The 14,227-nt window shown below is 52.1% G+C and overlaps 5 protein-coding genes across 5 annotated transcripts; 3 read left to right on the top strand and 2 right to left on the bottom strand.

The window, feature by feature from the left end:
- Nucleotides 1-41: 41 nt before the first annotated feature.
- Nucleotides 42-4,573, top strand: GLOTRDRAFT_81204 (endoplasmic reticulum Ca-transporting P-type ATPase). Its single transcript, XM_007871861.1, has 16 exons — nucleotides 42-67; nucleotides 113-374; nucleotides 425-877; nucleotides 930-1,056; nucleotides 1,108-1,653; nucleotides 1,707-1,827; nucleotides 1,890-2,053; nucleotides 2,107-2,387; nucleotides 2,441-2,566; nucleotides 2,614-2,731; nucleotides 2,791-3,314; nucleotides 3,370-3,496; nucleotides 3,547-3,743; nucleotides 3,800-3,936; nucleotides 3,993-4,245; nucleotides 4,302-4,573. Coding segments are annotated over exons 1-16 (3,645 nt in total). The 5' UTR covers nucleotides 42-65; the 3' UTR covers nucleotides 4,509-4,573.
- A 102-nt stretch (nucleotides 4,574-4,675) lies between these two features.
- Nucleotides 4,676-6,625, top strand: GLOTRDRAFT_140984 (uncharacterized protein). Its single transcript, XM_007871860.1, has 6 exons — nucleotides 4,676-4,762; nucleotides 4,812-5,281; nucleotides 5,338-5,842; nucleotides 5,901-6,232; nucleotides 6,293-6,372; nucleotides 6,424-6,625. The coding sequence occupies exons 1-6, from the start codon at nucleotides 4,682-4,684 to the stop codon at nucleotides 6,567-6,569; spliced, it is 1,614 nt and encodes a 537-aa protein (XP_007870051.1). The 5' UTR covers nucleotides 4,676-4,681; the 3' UTR covers nucleotides 6,570-6,625.
- A 577-nt stretch (nucleotides 6,626-7,202) lies between these two features.
- GLOTRDRAFT_132972 (uncharacterized protein) lies at nucleotides 7,203-7,781 on the bottom strand (the record flags this gene model as incomplete). The annotated part of the gene is made up of 4 exons (XM_007871859.1): nucleotides 7,203-7,271; nucleotides 7,333-7,372; nucleotides 7,443-7,603; nucleotides 7,656-7,781. The coding sequence occupies 4 exons, from the start codon at nucleotides 7,779-7,781 to the stop codon at nucleotides 7,203-7,205; spliced, it is 396 nt and encodes a 131-aa protein (XP_007870050.1).
- An 863-nt stretch (nucleotides 7,782-8,644) lies between these two features.
- On the top strand, nucleotides 8,645-10,028 carry GLOTRDRAFT_140983 (uncharacterized protein; the record flags this gene model as incomplete). The annotated part of the gene is made up of 6 exons (XM_007871858.1): nucleotides 8,645-8,730; nucleotides 8,792-9,391; nucleotides 9,442-9,559; nucleotides 9,608-9,755; nucleotides 9,808-9,871; nucleotides 9,921-10,028. Exons 1-6 carry the CDS (start codon nucleotides 8,662-8,664, stop codon nucleotides 10,026-10,028), a joined length of 1,107 nt encoding a protein of 368 aa, XP_007870049.1. The 5' UTR covers nucleotides 8,645-8,661.
- Nucleotides 10,029-12,720: 2,692 nt separating this feature from the next.
- GLOTRDRAFT_132970 (uncharacterized protein) lies at nucleotides 12,721-13,056 on the bottom strand (the record flags this gene model as incomplete). Its single annotated transcript, XM_007871857.1, has 2 exons — nucleotides 12,721-12,787; nucleotides 12,857-13,056. 2 exons carry the CDS (start codon nucleotides 13,054-13,056, stop codon nucleotides 12,721-12,723), a joined length of 267 nt encoding a protein of 88 aa, XP_007870048.1.
- Between the last annotated feature and the right edge of the window lie 1,171 nt (nucleotides 13,057-14,227).

Here is a 14,227-nt window from a genome sequence, read left to right as displayed (position 1 = left end):
GCCACGCCGCGTACGCAAACGCCGAATCTGTGCTTTCGAGTCTTCTCATTCCTCTCCCGGCAGTAATGTAAGTTGTTGGTTTACAGTTCACACATTTATTGACGTTGTGCAGGGTAAATGTCGCAGTGGACTCGACGGATATCGTCCGGGCGAGCCTGCATGTCGCCCTGCCGTGGTACACTCACCTTTACACGATACCGTTCCTCTCGCTCTATCCTTTGCTAGCGTATGCATACTACGTCAAGTACGATGAGTGGCTGCAGAGCGAAGAGTGGACCTTCCTTGCGTGTGTATCGCTCGGTGCCGGTCATGCGCTTAGTTTCTTGGTGACACGATGGAATGCTGGCGCAAAGGCATGGATCACGACGAGAAAGGTGCGCATGCTGAGCTGTCCGGTGGCTGCAAAGCTTATCCGTATACTTAGGCCAGGTCGGTGCAAGTTGCGGACTGCGTGCGGATAGTTCCTGCCCCCCATCGTGGCCAGGGTGAGATTGTACCCCTAGTGAAGAAGAATCCGTCGGACCCCTCCACATACACTTTCAGCTATCAGCGAGATACGTACACAATCAAATCCGTCGAACCTCTCACGTTTGCACGTTTGCCATATCCGTGTTCGAGCCAACCTCCCTTGGGGACTTTTGCTGCGCCGAACGGTCTTACTGCAGCGCAAATCGAATCGCTCAAGACTCTGTACGGCAAGAACGAATTCAACATCCCTATCCCATCGTTCACGGAGTTGTTTTCCGAGCATGCGACGGCACCTTTCTTTGTCTTCCAGATCTTTTGCGTTGCCCTGTGGTGTCTGGATGAATACTGGTACTACAGCTTGTTCACGCTGTTCATGCTCGTGGTTTTCGAGTGCACCGTCGTCTGGCAGGTGAGTAGTGCGTGTAATGACTAGACACATTCTCACTACAAACCCGCTGCAGCGTGTGAGAACTTTAACAGAGTTCCGGACAATGTCCGTCGCGCCTTACCCAATACAATGTTTCCGCGATGGCCAGTGGATAACGCTGCAGACTGATGAGCTATTACCCGGGGATGTCGTCTCGATGGGTGAGTGCACAGTGTCACAGCCTAGAAACTCATTATGAGAACTCTACGTAGTCCGTCACCAGGCCGAAACCAACGTCCCGGCGGACATCCTGCTCGTCTCCGGCTCATGCATCGTCAACGAGGCGATGTTGTCAGGGGAGTCAACGCCTCTGCTGAAGGAGTCGATTGCGTCAGCGGACATGTCGGAAAAGCTGGACATCGACGGATACCACAAGAATGCGATACTCTTCAGTGGCACAAAGGCCTTGCAGTTCACTCAGGGTAATGCTCCCCTCCAAACGCCCGACGGAGGTTGCCTCGGCGTGGTAATGCGCACCGGTTTCGGCACAGCTCAGGGCCAGCTCGTGCGCACCATGATCTTCTCCACCGAACGCGTGTCGGCGAATAATCTGGAGTCGTTCTTGTTCATTGGGTTCCTGCTCATATTTGCGATTGCGGCCAGTTGGTATGTATGGGTGAAGGGTATCGAGAGGGGTTTGAAGAAATCGAAGTTGCTTCTTGATTGTGTTTTGATCATTACGAGTGTCGTCCCGCCCGAACTGCCGATGGAGTTGTCTCTCGCCGTCAACGCATCTTTGGTCGCTTTGTCCAAGTTTGGTGAGAGACATTTATGACAATCTTCAGAGCCCGGAAATTAACAGTCTTTTCAGCCATTTTCTGCACCGAGCCTTTCCGAATCCCATTTGCAGGACGGGTTGATGTGTGTTGTTTCGACAAAACTGGCACTATTACGGCTGAGAACCTCATCGTAGAGGGGGTCGCGGGCGTCGAGTAAGTTCTTTGCTCATTTTCCTGATCATTCAACATCGAACTGATCATGTGACACTTCGCAGTCCCAGTCAGCCTTCAAGACTCGTTAATGTGAAAGAAACTCAGAGGCATACAACCCTTTGCCTGGCCTCGGCACACGCGCTGGTTAGATTGGATGATGGCACGACCGTCGGCGATCCTATGGAGAAAGCTACGTTGGATGCTCTGGAATGGACCATTGGTGCCGGTATGCATGATGTTCCACCGAAATCGGTGGATACTGACTGGTGTCCCTTCTAGGTAACGCCGTCTCTCCGGCCAATAAGTCTGCACCCCATGGGACGCAGCTTGTCATCCGTAGACATTTCCAGTTCTCCTCGGCGCTGAAGCGCATGTCCTCCATCGCCAGTCTTCCCAATGGACAAAGCATAGCTGCGGTCAAAGGCGCTCCTGAAACCATCAAGAAGATGCTGGCTCAGGTTCCGGACTGGTATGATGATACGTACAAGTGGTTTACCCGTGAGGGTAGTCGTGTCCTCGCTCTTGGTATCAAAGAAATGGATTCCATGACTAACCAGAAGGTACGTCTAGTTGGGCACCGAATCTTAATCGAGTTAAAGAACTGTTTCCACAGATCAGTAAAATCGCGAGAGATGAAGTCGAGAGTAATCTCAACTTTGCGGGATTCCTCATCTTCAGTTGTCCCCTGAAGCCGGACGCTGTGGAGACGCTAAAGATGTTAGGGGACTCCTCGCATCGTGTAAGTCGATTCAAGACATGACCTGCTTGCGCTAATGATTACTATAGTGCGTCATGATTACTGGCGACAATCCTTTGACTGCCGTTCATGTCGCGCGCAGCGTCGAGATCGTAGACCGCGAGACCCTAATATTGGACCTGAGAGAGAATCCCGCGAATGATGCAGGTTTGTCCTTCAGTATGTTTATTCGAGATAGTGTGGTATCGATGACCTATCGCCCGTAGACTTGATCTGGAGAAATGTGACCGAGACGAAGATCATTCCGGTCAACCCAGAGGAGCCTTTCGACCCTGCACTGTTCGAGGAATACGACATCTGCGTCACCGGGCCTGCGCTCAAGCAATACGAGAATCGTCCAACCCTGAACGACCTCGTCCATAATACATGGGTCTACGCGCGTGTGACGCCCGCACAAAAGGAGCTCATCCTAACGAGGCTGAAGTTGCTCGGTTTCACCACCCTCATGGCGGGCGACGGTACGAACGACGTGGGTGCCTTGAAGCAGGCGCACGTCGGCGTGGCGCTCCTGGATGGAACGCCCGAGGACCTCAAGAAGATTGCTGAGCACCAGCGCAATGAACGGATAAAAAAGGTGTACGAGAGTCAGCTAAAGATCTCTGCGAGGTTCAATCAGCCGCCGCCGCCGGTCCCTCCCGCTATCGCGCACTTGTATCCTGATGTGGTGGAGGCACAGAAGAAGGCAGCTGCAGATTTACAGAATGCGAGGAAGAAGAATCCTATGGAGAAGGTCCGTAGCACCTCTGTCGTGCGCTTGGGTCTACGTTCTGAATAAGCTGCTTCAGTTTGACTTGGGTTCGATCACGGACAAATTGGCGGATATGGAAGGCGAGGAGGACGTGCCGAAGATTAAGCTGGGTGACGCCTCCTGCGCTGCGCCGTTTACTTCCAAGTTGTCCAACGTGTCTGCTAGTATGTGCTCCTTTCGTGGTCCTGCAGTATCCTCACTGACATCCATGTAGTCACCCATATCATCCGGCAGGGGCGTTGTACACTCGTTGCGACCATCCAGATGTACAAGATCCTTGCGCTCAACTGTCTGATTACTGCGTACAGTCTGAGTGTGCAGTACCTAGATGGCATTAAGTTTGGAGACTACCAAGTTACTATCACTGGCATGCTGATGTCGGTGTGCTTCCTATGCATATCCCGAGCCAAGGTACGTTTGCCCTATCTCCGTGTAAGGCCTGCTGGTAATCTTGCAAATCCGTACAGCCCGTGGAGAAGCTCTCTAGACAAAGGCCTTTGGGCAATATCTTCAACTTTTATGTTCTGTCGTCCGTCCTGTTGCAGTTCGCGCTCCACATAGGGTCGATGGTATACATTACGCAACTATCGTACCAACACGAACCGTAAGTCCCACGAGGCATGCCACGCTCAGCAATAGGTACTAATCAATCCGTCGCAGACGTGGAGAAATTGATCTGGACGCGAAATTCGAGCCGAGTCTCTTGAACACCGCGATCTACCTTCTTAGTCTTGCACAGCAAGTTTCTACCTTTGCCATCAACTACCAGGGCCGACCGTTCCGCGAGGGTATCACGGAGAATCCTGCCCTGTACTGGGGTCTGATGGGTGCTGGAGGAGTCGCTCTGTCCGGTGCAACAGACTTGGTGCCGGAACTCAACCGCTGGCTTCAGATTGTCGAAATGAATGGACCTGTATGTCTCTCGCGTTCTCTGATCGCTCCTCGCTAATATTGGTTTGTCAATCGCAGTTCAAAGTGCGCCTGACGGCTGCAATCATCATTGACTTCATTGGGTCGTGGTTACTGGAAGTTGTTTGCAGGTCTTTGTTCGCTGACCTTGAGCCCAAAAAGATGATCACTCGTGGTTGGGAACGGAGAGCCAAGAGACGCCAGGAGGAGGAGCTCCTCAAGCTCCAGACTGCTGCGAACGGCGAGGCTGAGAAGAAGTCTCAGTAATTATTCTAATTGTCTTGTATTTGTTGTTCTTCCATAGAATAATGCATATTCTACCTGAACTCCCATTTCTCCCTTGCATTCGTCATACCTGTCAGTGTTAGGTTTTGAGTTGTTGTGGGTCCAGGATATAAAAAAGGGAGCGGGGCGTATATGCGTGCGAAAACTGCGACCGGATGCACTTCTCTAAGACATACACAGAACTATTACTCTCTCTCCCTCCTGAGCTTAGAGAAAATGCAATCCAGTACCGGCAAGTGCGTATCGGTCTTGTGCTTTGGGCTGTAGCTGATCCATGCAGTATAGCTTAAGAAAGTCATCAAACAAATCACTCAGGAGCTCACTTCATTAGGCTTGAGTCCCTCTCACCTCAACGAGTTGTTGCAGCCCAACAATGGAAAGGGCAAGGCGAAAGATAATGGCAGTCATGGCAACGATGGGACTACTGAACAGGTTTTCGAAACGAAGACGTCCGAAGCCGGTCGCACGACGAAATGCGTCTACGAGATTGTCACAATGAGCGACAGCCTCCAGCCGCGTTTGCGTCTCTGGATAGCGGATACGGACAGGGAGACTGCGGAGAGTCTTCTCATCTACGACAAAGAGTTGAATCGAGATAGCGACCCAAGCCTGACCTCTGATGTCCTTGAGGTTGTGGCGGCGGATGGGGGGGCGGTCTCGGAATCGAAGATCGAGACGGTGGAAGAGGACGAAGATCAAATGGGCATCCCAGAAAGTGGGCCAAGTACGTCGGCAGCCGCGAAGACCAGTCCTAGGTGCGTGCATCGCTCGCCCCTAAGTAGGCACAACATTCACGCAGTTGTGCGACTAGCCGCGAGGTCGTGATCCCACTGAATGCAGACCGAATATTCTTCGACCTCCTCCTCACCGCTCTGCATTCCTTTTCCGTGCACCTGCAAGCCCTCGAATCCCAATTCCTCTCCTCTCTCCAGGACCTGGCGCGCAGCATCACCGCATCCGCGCGCCCCTTCTCCTCGACGAACGCCTTCCACGCGCACTCACAAACATCCGATCCGACCGCCGTGCATGTCCCGTCCATCACGCATGCGTTCAAGAAGGTCGGGGGTTTCAAGTCGGACCTGTACGCGTGGCGCGAGTTCTTCCAGATATACGTCGAGGCGGAGATATTCGAGAGCACGAGCGAGCGCTCGAGGGGCGAGCGGACGATTGAGGATGCGGAGGAACGGTTGCGAAAGTTCGTGGAGAGGATCAAGGAAGGAGGATTTCAGGATAAGAAGAAGTGGCGGCTGAAGGAGAGCCGGGAGGCATTTCGGATGTTCATGCAGCTGAACCAGCTCCTTCTCGATCTCAAGAAGGTGGGGAGATCGGGCATTTCCCTTTCCCTCGCTCGGTCCTGAATTGTATTGTTCCTAGCTGCAATACGCCAATGCAGAAGCGACCCGCAAGATCCTGAAGAAGCACGCGAAGCGCACTGCCTTGCCGCTGCTCCCACTATCCTCATTGGCCCCGGAGTCCGGCCCCGTGGTGCTTGCACCATCTCCTCTCGGGTCTCCAGCGCACCCGCATATCAGCCAGTCCGACTTCCTGTACGGCTCTGCGTCTTCGTTACCGCGGGTGCTCGTGCAAGCCATAGGGGAGACCCTCCTGCCCATCGTTCCCCATGTGGACGACTACGCGTGTCTGATATGCACGGGCATTGCATTCAAGCCTATTAGGCTGCGGTGTAGTCACTTGTTTTGTGTTAGGTATGTCTGGATCTTCCTCGCCGTGGTGGTAAGGGTCTCTGAGCGGTGGATCTTGTATAGGTGTCTTGTCAAGATGCAGAAGCGGGGGAAAGCCAACTGTCCAATATGTCGCGCGCCGACAGTATTGGTGGCGGATCGATGTAAGCCACAGCATATGTTCATGGCACCCGGTGGTCTCATATTACCGACAGCGAACGTTGATTGGGCGCTGCTTAACTTCATGAAGGATTGGTTTCCCGTTGAGTCTAAAGCCAAGCTCCTGCAGAATGAGCGGGAAGCGTCGCAGGAGGAGCTGGAGGAGCTGGGCCTCGATGTCAAGGGCTGCGTCATTGCTTGACTCGGCTGGCTTTTGCATGCGTGCTCTCTCTGCTTGTGCTCCACAGGATTCTGCGGAGGGAGTTTGTATTTTATCACTATCTATTCAGTAGCTTCTTGGCCAGGCCTGTGATGCTGCGTCGCACTCGTGGTGTATCGTGAAGTTGTGTTAGTCGGACTTGTGCAAGTTACTACGCAAAATCACCACAGCCAGTAGAGGGTTACGAGCCAATGCTGGACCCGCTCCAAGTCCGTCGCGCAGTCCATCATGCAAAAGAAGCGTCGTTCAGGAGATCTATGAAGGACGGGGCCTCCTGCATTTATCTGGAAAGTACGAAAGCACGCAACAGATCTGATTAGCTTGCTTGCGACTACATATTCCTCGGCTAGAAACGCAGTTGACGTGATGGGAACGGGTGTCAATATGTACCTGGCATAGTCGACAGAAACCGTCGGATGTCGGGCTTACGACAGCTGTTGAAGGATGAGACGAGGGTCCTTTCGGAAGCAGATCATGCTACATGGTGGAGAAGAGGAGCACTCGGATACTGATATCACATGTCTGGCTGCTTAATATACAATCGGCACGCGCAGGAGAACTTCTGCAAGGTACAAGCGGTAGGGCCGCATATTGAAGACCTGCGCGTGTGCTAACTCAAGCAACAGACTCGAACTTGAAGCTCTGACGGTCGTCAGCAGTGTCGAAGGGGGCGAGCTTCACGCCCTGAAAATATAAACCAGTTGAGCCGTACGCAGGGGAGAGTAGGCGAGTGCACAATACTCACGTCCGACTCCAAGCTCCACGCGAGGTTAGCGGTGGAGATCCTGGAATACGCGGACGATCAGCGCTCGAGAACGGGTGGCCGGAACGGCAACGACAAAGACAAAGACGGACCTGTAGATACCCGGGTTGAGCTCGGTGATCTGCCAGGCCTGCCTGTCGGAGGCAGCGGTGACGGCGTTCCCGCGCGCGGGGCGCGCGTACGCGCCGGGCTCCTTGTCGAACCCGCGGTTGGTGATGTAGAACGTCTGGTTGCCGAGATCGTTGACGATCCACTGCAGGACACGAGAGTGAGTAGCGGAGGCACGTCCGCGTCGGCGCGCGCACCTTCTGGTTCGTGGCCCCGGTCCGCAGCGCGCCGCGCAGGACGTCGTCGAGCGTGTGCAGGGTGATATACTGGCCGCCGGGACCGGCATTCTTGATCATGTACTGTCCACCTTCGATGCGGGGCATGATGACTATAGAGAACTTGGCTGTAGGGTTTTCAGGTCTGGGTGGCTTGTTGACAGAATGCAGGCTACGCTGGATGGCACTTTATATCCTGGGTACGCGGGCCCTCAGGCTGAAGGAAAATGTCACCCAGTCACTATTAGGAGGAAGTATTGTCTCGCGCATAATGCGGCGAGCAATCAGGGGTCCTGACAGTCAGGAGATTAATGGAAGTGAGTGCTCGATAATCACCACCCTCGGCTGTCCAGTGGTATTCAATTGTGCCGCGAGTTCTGCGCAAGCCGAGCACGGAGGACGTAGCATCAGCCAAGACGCTTTCCCAAGGTTCAGCATGCAGAGGTAGAGTGGGAAAGGGAAGGCGGCTTACAAGGTCGGGGGACGATGAGCTCCGTGCAAGAAAGAATAGCGCAAGGCGCCTGATTACACCAACGGCTGCGGATGACAGTGCCGCGGACTTGAACTACGTCGCTAGCATGGGTGTGGACGTCGTTCTGCAGATTGATTTCTGTTGTTCTATCAAAGCGTAGAGCGAGGGTTGACATGAAGCGCCCGAGCATCCAGGCTTTCCGGGCGCTGCCGAGGGCTGTGGGCCAATCACAAGGCATCGATCCTGCTAACACGAACTTTGTACGGGAGACGTCGCGCGACGAGACCAGTGCATTCGCGTTCCCACAGAGGACCGCTGCCGTAGATTGAAGCTTAAACATATTCATTGCTCAGCCAGACCTCTTCCACAGCAGCGCCTTGCTCCTTACGCAGGGACGGCGATTCTCGGAATCCCGTCTGAACTCCACCGCATACTGGAAACTTACATATCTACGCCCATTCGACTGGATGTCTCCCAAGTCAGCGACTCTCAGATACACCACCCAGCACTTCCGCCATGACTCCATCCGCGACCGACGCGTCTGGCAAACTGATCATCGGTATAGACATCGGCACGCGCCTGTCGGTACGCCCGCCAGGCCTTCAGACTCCTCGTATTGTACTAATGTCCATATGCATCTCTCCAGGCCGTATCGTACCTTTTAACTCGCAACGGTACTCCTAGTGGCCCGATACAACACGTGAAGCGTTGGCCGGGGATAACCGCGACCGCTCAAAATCAAGGCGGTACGACCGTGCCGTCGTTGATGTACTACGGCGAGGATAACCGCATCAAGTACGGATACGACGCAGAGGACGAGAAGCACGCTGCTGGGTACGACTCGCGGCGGCTTGTCCGTGAGTTCAAGAGAGCTGTCCACCGTCTCGGTACCAACAATGTCTCGGTGGCGGCTGGCTCGGCATTCGACCAGGCACTCCAGGAGTCCGATGCTGGGATCACCTTGAGAGATGTCTATACTGATTGGCTCAGGTTTCTGATGCAGCAGGCCAAACCCCAGATTGAGCAGAGATATAGCCGATCTGTAGGACGGGACTGGGTGACTGTCTGGTCCGAGAGGATTGTGGTTCTTGTCATTCCGAATGGATGGGGGATCCCTGAACAGGCTACCTTGAGAGGGGCACTGGTGGATGCATCTTTTATCAGTGTTGGTACCAATGCTAGGTTCGTTGTGGAGTCAGAGGTTGCCCTTTATTCCGCCAAGGGTTTGAAGCAGTTCAAGCCTAAGGTGAGTTTGATCTGTTATGCTCCTTATGCGCTAATACCATGTTGCTGCAGAAAGGTGAAGACTTCATGGTCTGTGATGTGGGAGCTGCTACAACAGATCTTGCCCTCTACACTGTCCTGAGTGAGAATCCTCTGCAAGTGCAAGAAGTGAAGGACCATCCATCCATCAGTGAGTTGGTCAGCCCCTACATGTGAGGCTATCACTCACTTGACTCAGGTATTGAAGCAGGTCTAGCCTTGGCTGAAGAGCAGACAGATGAAGGGAATTATGTTGCAGATGACAATGACCTGGGATCTTTTGCTGATGACTCTGTCTCTCCTGATGACCCCTCCGAGGCCAAAGATGCAGCATTGAACAAGGCTCTGTGAGTCACAGTTGACTCATTCCCTCATTCCATCCAGCTCATGTCTTGGCAGTGATGAACAGTTCTCTAAGATTGTTCAGGCAATCAAGGGTATGATTGGGCAACGGCAGCCAAAGGTATTCCAGGACTGTCCCACACTCCTTGATATATGCTCACACTATGCAGTATCTTATTCTTGGTGGTGGCCTGTCCCCTGGCCATGCAGCTGAACTGAAAGCCATGTTTTCACATGGTCTGAATTATGAGGTCTTGCCTTGCAGTGACAGCATGTGAGTCAGGGATGTCATCAAGATATTATGTGTTCTTATAACCCTTTCAAAAGCACAAAGAGTGCCGCTGGTGCAGTGCAGTGCTATCTGGAGAAGACTGTTCAAGCACGGGCATCTCCCTATTCATATGGGATAACTATTCAGATCAAGCACAATCCACTATCTCCAGCACATGCTGGGAGGAGAATCTCAGCCAAGCGTGCAGATGGAAACTTTGTGACTGGTGCTTGGAGTGAGGTAGTCCCCTATGTATGTAACTGTTCTATCCTCCTGTGATTGCTGCCAGATTATCATGACTCCAGGGAATGGTCCTACAAGAGGGGGAGCCACGTAGAATGGATTATTACTGGTGGTGGCCACAGACATCAATTCCTCCTGATCTCTCAAACATGAGCATCAATATTTATGCTGCTGAACACAACAAAGCTCAAGAATTTGTGTATGATAAAGATGGTTTGTTTGGCTGTCATCCTGATCCTATCAGATTGATATTAATATGTGTCGCTTGATAGAGATTTCTTTGCTCCCTGGATTTAAGAAAATCTGTGTAATACAGATGGATCTCTCAGAGTTGAATGGCAAGCTTGACCTCATGAATATTGGGAATGCTTCATATTACAGGCTAGACTTTGTGGTGGAAGTTACATTTGTCTCCTCCCGCCCACAGGCAGCTGTGGTCTGGAAAGGTACCAAAGTTAGTCACATGGATGCATATCATGTGGCATGCACTGACAGCTCTTCAACTAATCAGGGGCCAGGACGTACCATACCAGTCAGTCTAGAGGACCCAGATGGGTGGGCCAATACTGCCACTGACCTTGCAAGGGATGCTTGAAATATATTATGAAGGGGTTTTCATATAACTTCTATGCATATGCTTCACACCTAGCTCCATCTCAAAGCAGTTTGTGTCTCTTGGGCCTTATCTTAGGTGTACATACATTATTGGTACACTGTGACATGTGACACATGAATGGTACAGCTGCCAAGTTATGGTTGCCGAGGTGCACCAGGTCTATTTTCCCAAAGTGCATTCCACTTCATCGACGTGCCAGTTACCATATGTCCGGCCATAGGGTCCATAAGTGGCTGTGCAGAGTCTGACGACTCTCCTGACCACATCACCGGATCACTTTTCCAGCATATTTTTTGAGCTTGTTGATGCTTTGGGCAACCTCTGTATCACTTTACAAAGTACAAGATGCAGCTGCAGGCCACAGAATGCATGCCTGAGTGGGATTATTCTATTTGGCAACCCCCCATACACATAGTTATTAACTTTTAGTTTGGCAACCCCATTTGCCGAATCCCCAGGCATGACACCTTGTGATCAGCCAAAAATAGCATGCCGGTTAGATTGCAGTGCAGTGGCCGTCGATGCCAACGCGGTTGTCGTGCGCATCACGTCCGTTCAATGCATGGTGCTAAGCCGCGCAGCCCGTGCAGATTCACTTGCATATCACCTGATGCAGTGGGTGTAGGGCTTAGGACTTCTAATTTGTCCTGTGGGTGTTGAAATATTCTTAGCAAGCAGAACACAAGCGTATTTGACCATGAGCAGTTGGTTGTCACAAGGGCAATATCAATCGTGTAGCATATGACAAGTAAATACAACAAAGATATAATATCCCCTTATCACTTTATCAGTCGGGGCCGCCTGCGGTGGACCCCCGACCACGTGCAACGCGGCATGAGCTCGCAAGCTCAAACCCGAGTCCCGAAAATTCAACAGTGGGTGCTGAGGCTGGCCCATTGATATTCGTGCAGTGCAGCTACCTCAGCAGGATCTGGAGTCTGAGCACCCATTTTCTTAGACTGTCCTTCTGGGCCAGGTATGTCAACCCTCTGCCAGGTTACGCCCTGTATCATGTACACCCTGCACACCCACCACCTGATGCTGTAGTAGTATTACATTAAACCTGGACAACACTCGTGTGCTCCTTTACAATGTTTCGGGACAATTGTCCAGGCCTAATGTAATGGGATTTCAGGCAGCAGGCTGCCTGCCATGAGCCGGGCTGAGCTTGAATGGCCTGCCCCGGCATCCAGGCAGGCAGGCAGGCAGGGATCTGGGCTAGATCTGGTGCCTCGAGAATAGCCTAGGGGGCTAATAATAGGCTGGCTGATCATCCAGGCACCTGGGTGGCTCCAAAAATGCGCAACAATTCGGAGAAAATCAGAATGTATTGGCAGGACCCGGATTCCACATATTAGTGCTATAAATAGGTGATTGGTATATATAGACCATCCCAGAACGCAGCTTGGCAGCTCATAGAAAATCGAAAGAAATGCGGAACAATACAGAAAAATTCACAGCTACACTGATTTTATGGGATGATACTCACCCCATATATATCTACAGGTTTACTTAAGACACCAAGAGATTCCAAGCAGTGCATCACTTTTGATTTTCTATGAGCTGCCAAGCTGCGTTCTGGGATGGTCTATATATACCAATCACCTATTTATAGCACTAATATGTGGAATCCGGGTCCCGCCAATATATTATGATTTTATGTGTAAGTTAAGAACTCACCGGCTGTGTTGAATAGGAGTCCAAAGTGCCAAATACAGTGGCGGACAAAAGTATCTGCACTGCCACCACTTTCACAGTTCTGGGCAGATCGGGGGCAACATGGATCGATGTTTATTCATGATTTGTAACTACTCTATGTAAGATAAATGCATACAGACTTTCAGCCCTGGATGCCCCACTCCTTGCTTCCAGGAGGTAAATTCATCTCGAACCTGGTACCCTCAGAACTGGTTAGATGGAATCAATAAATTTATAAAAACTAATTCTCGGCCTGAATGACTGACCTGATTTAGTACTTTGTATTAGCACCCTTAGCCTTCTTCAGAGCCAGGGCCCTCCGGGGTGAGCTCGAGTATAGGCGGTGTACCGTGGCAACATCAATCCGATACCACTCCTCCACAATCGCAGCCCAAAGCTCATCTAGGTTCTTGGGAGCTGGGTCTCGGGCCTGTACTTTCCACTTGAGGTGGTCCCATAGATGCTCAATGATGTTCATGTCAGGACTTTGAGCTGGCCAGGGGAGAACACGGACAGGATTATTTTTGAACCAGGTTCGGGCAAGGCGTGAGCAGTGCTTCAGATCATTGTCCTGCTGGAAGATAAAATGCCGGGGGTTCATCCTATAGTCCGACATGGTCCCTAGAAGCTGTCCTTGAAGAATCTGGACAGACTCTGTTGCCGTCATGGTTCCCTTGATACAGACAAGATGCCCAACACCCTTCCACGTCATGCATCCCCACACCATCACATGCCCACCACCATGCTTCCAGGTCTTCTGGGTATACCACTCCTGGTTTGCATTTCCTGGCCTCCTCCAACAATAATCCCGCCCATCCGAAGTGAATAAATTGAATTTGGACTCATCCGAGAAAATGACCCGTTTCCAAACCCCCACACTCCAACCTGCAACACAATGCGCCCAAGCCCACCTGGCAGCCCGATGCTTGGCATTCAGGAAGGGGACCTTCCTACGAACCCTAGCATGAAGTCCTTCCTCGTGCAAGGCACGGCAAACAGTCCGGTGATAAGCCTCAGGATCGTCTGACCTCCGAAAACACGGACTCAGCACATCGTACAAGCCCTCCGGAGCTTATCCGACACAGCGCTCACGCACCTCTAGGCTTCCATGGGCTCTAAAGAATTGCTCTATTTAGCTCCGGACTTCCTAGCATCCTTGAGGCGTTGATAAGCCCCAGCGATCTTCTGACCCCCGAAATTGCGAATTTGACACACCATACACCCCCTCCAAAGTTTATTCGACACCACCTGTCGAACCTCTTACGCGACAAGTAACCGACGAAGGGTTCTGGATTTAATTCCGGACCTTCTAACGTCCTCAAGGCAGGCGCAGATCACCGAAATGATTTAGCTCCGCTGCCAGACGCTCCGAAGTCACCCGGAAGAATATCTTTGTGACTAATTATCTCCGGGAACGGCGGAGGCCCGCGTCGCAGTGAGTCATTGGTATTACCACTCCCCAGTCATCACTCCCCTTCGTTTCCGTCAAAGCGACCGAGTCAGCGGACGTAAATCGACGGCCGGACGGAACGTATCAGTCAGCAAGCGGCCGGAGCTAATCCGCACGTGATCAGCCTGCAGTACCGCGTGATGAGGCACTTCAAGCGAGCATTGACGCGTCGAGGCTACCTCTAGGACCTAGGACGAGC

The sequence above is a fragment of the Gloeophyllum trabeum genome, assembly GCF_000344685.1.
Source record: "Gloeophyllum trabeum ATCC 11539 unplaced genomic scaffold GLOTRscaffold_00015, whole genome shotgun sequence".
Taxonomy (NCBI): Eukaryota; Fungi; Basidiomycota; class Agaricomycetes; order Gloeophyllales; family Gloeophyllaceae; genus Gloeophyllum; species Gloeophyllum trabeum.
The sequence above is the reverse complement of the archived record's forward strand: the minus strand, read 5'-3'. Positions and strand labels throughout refer to the sequence as shown.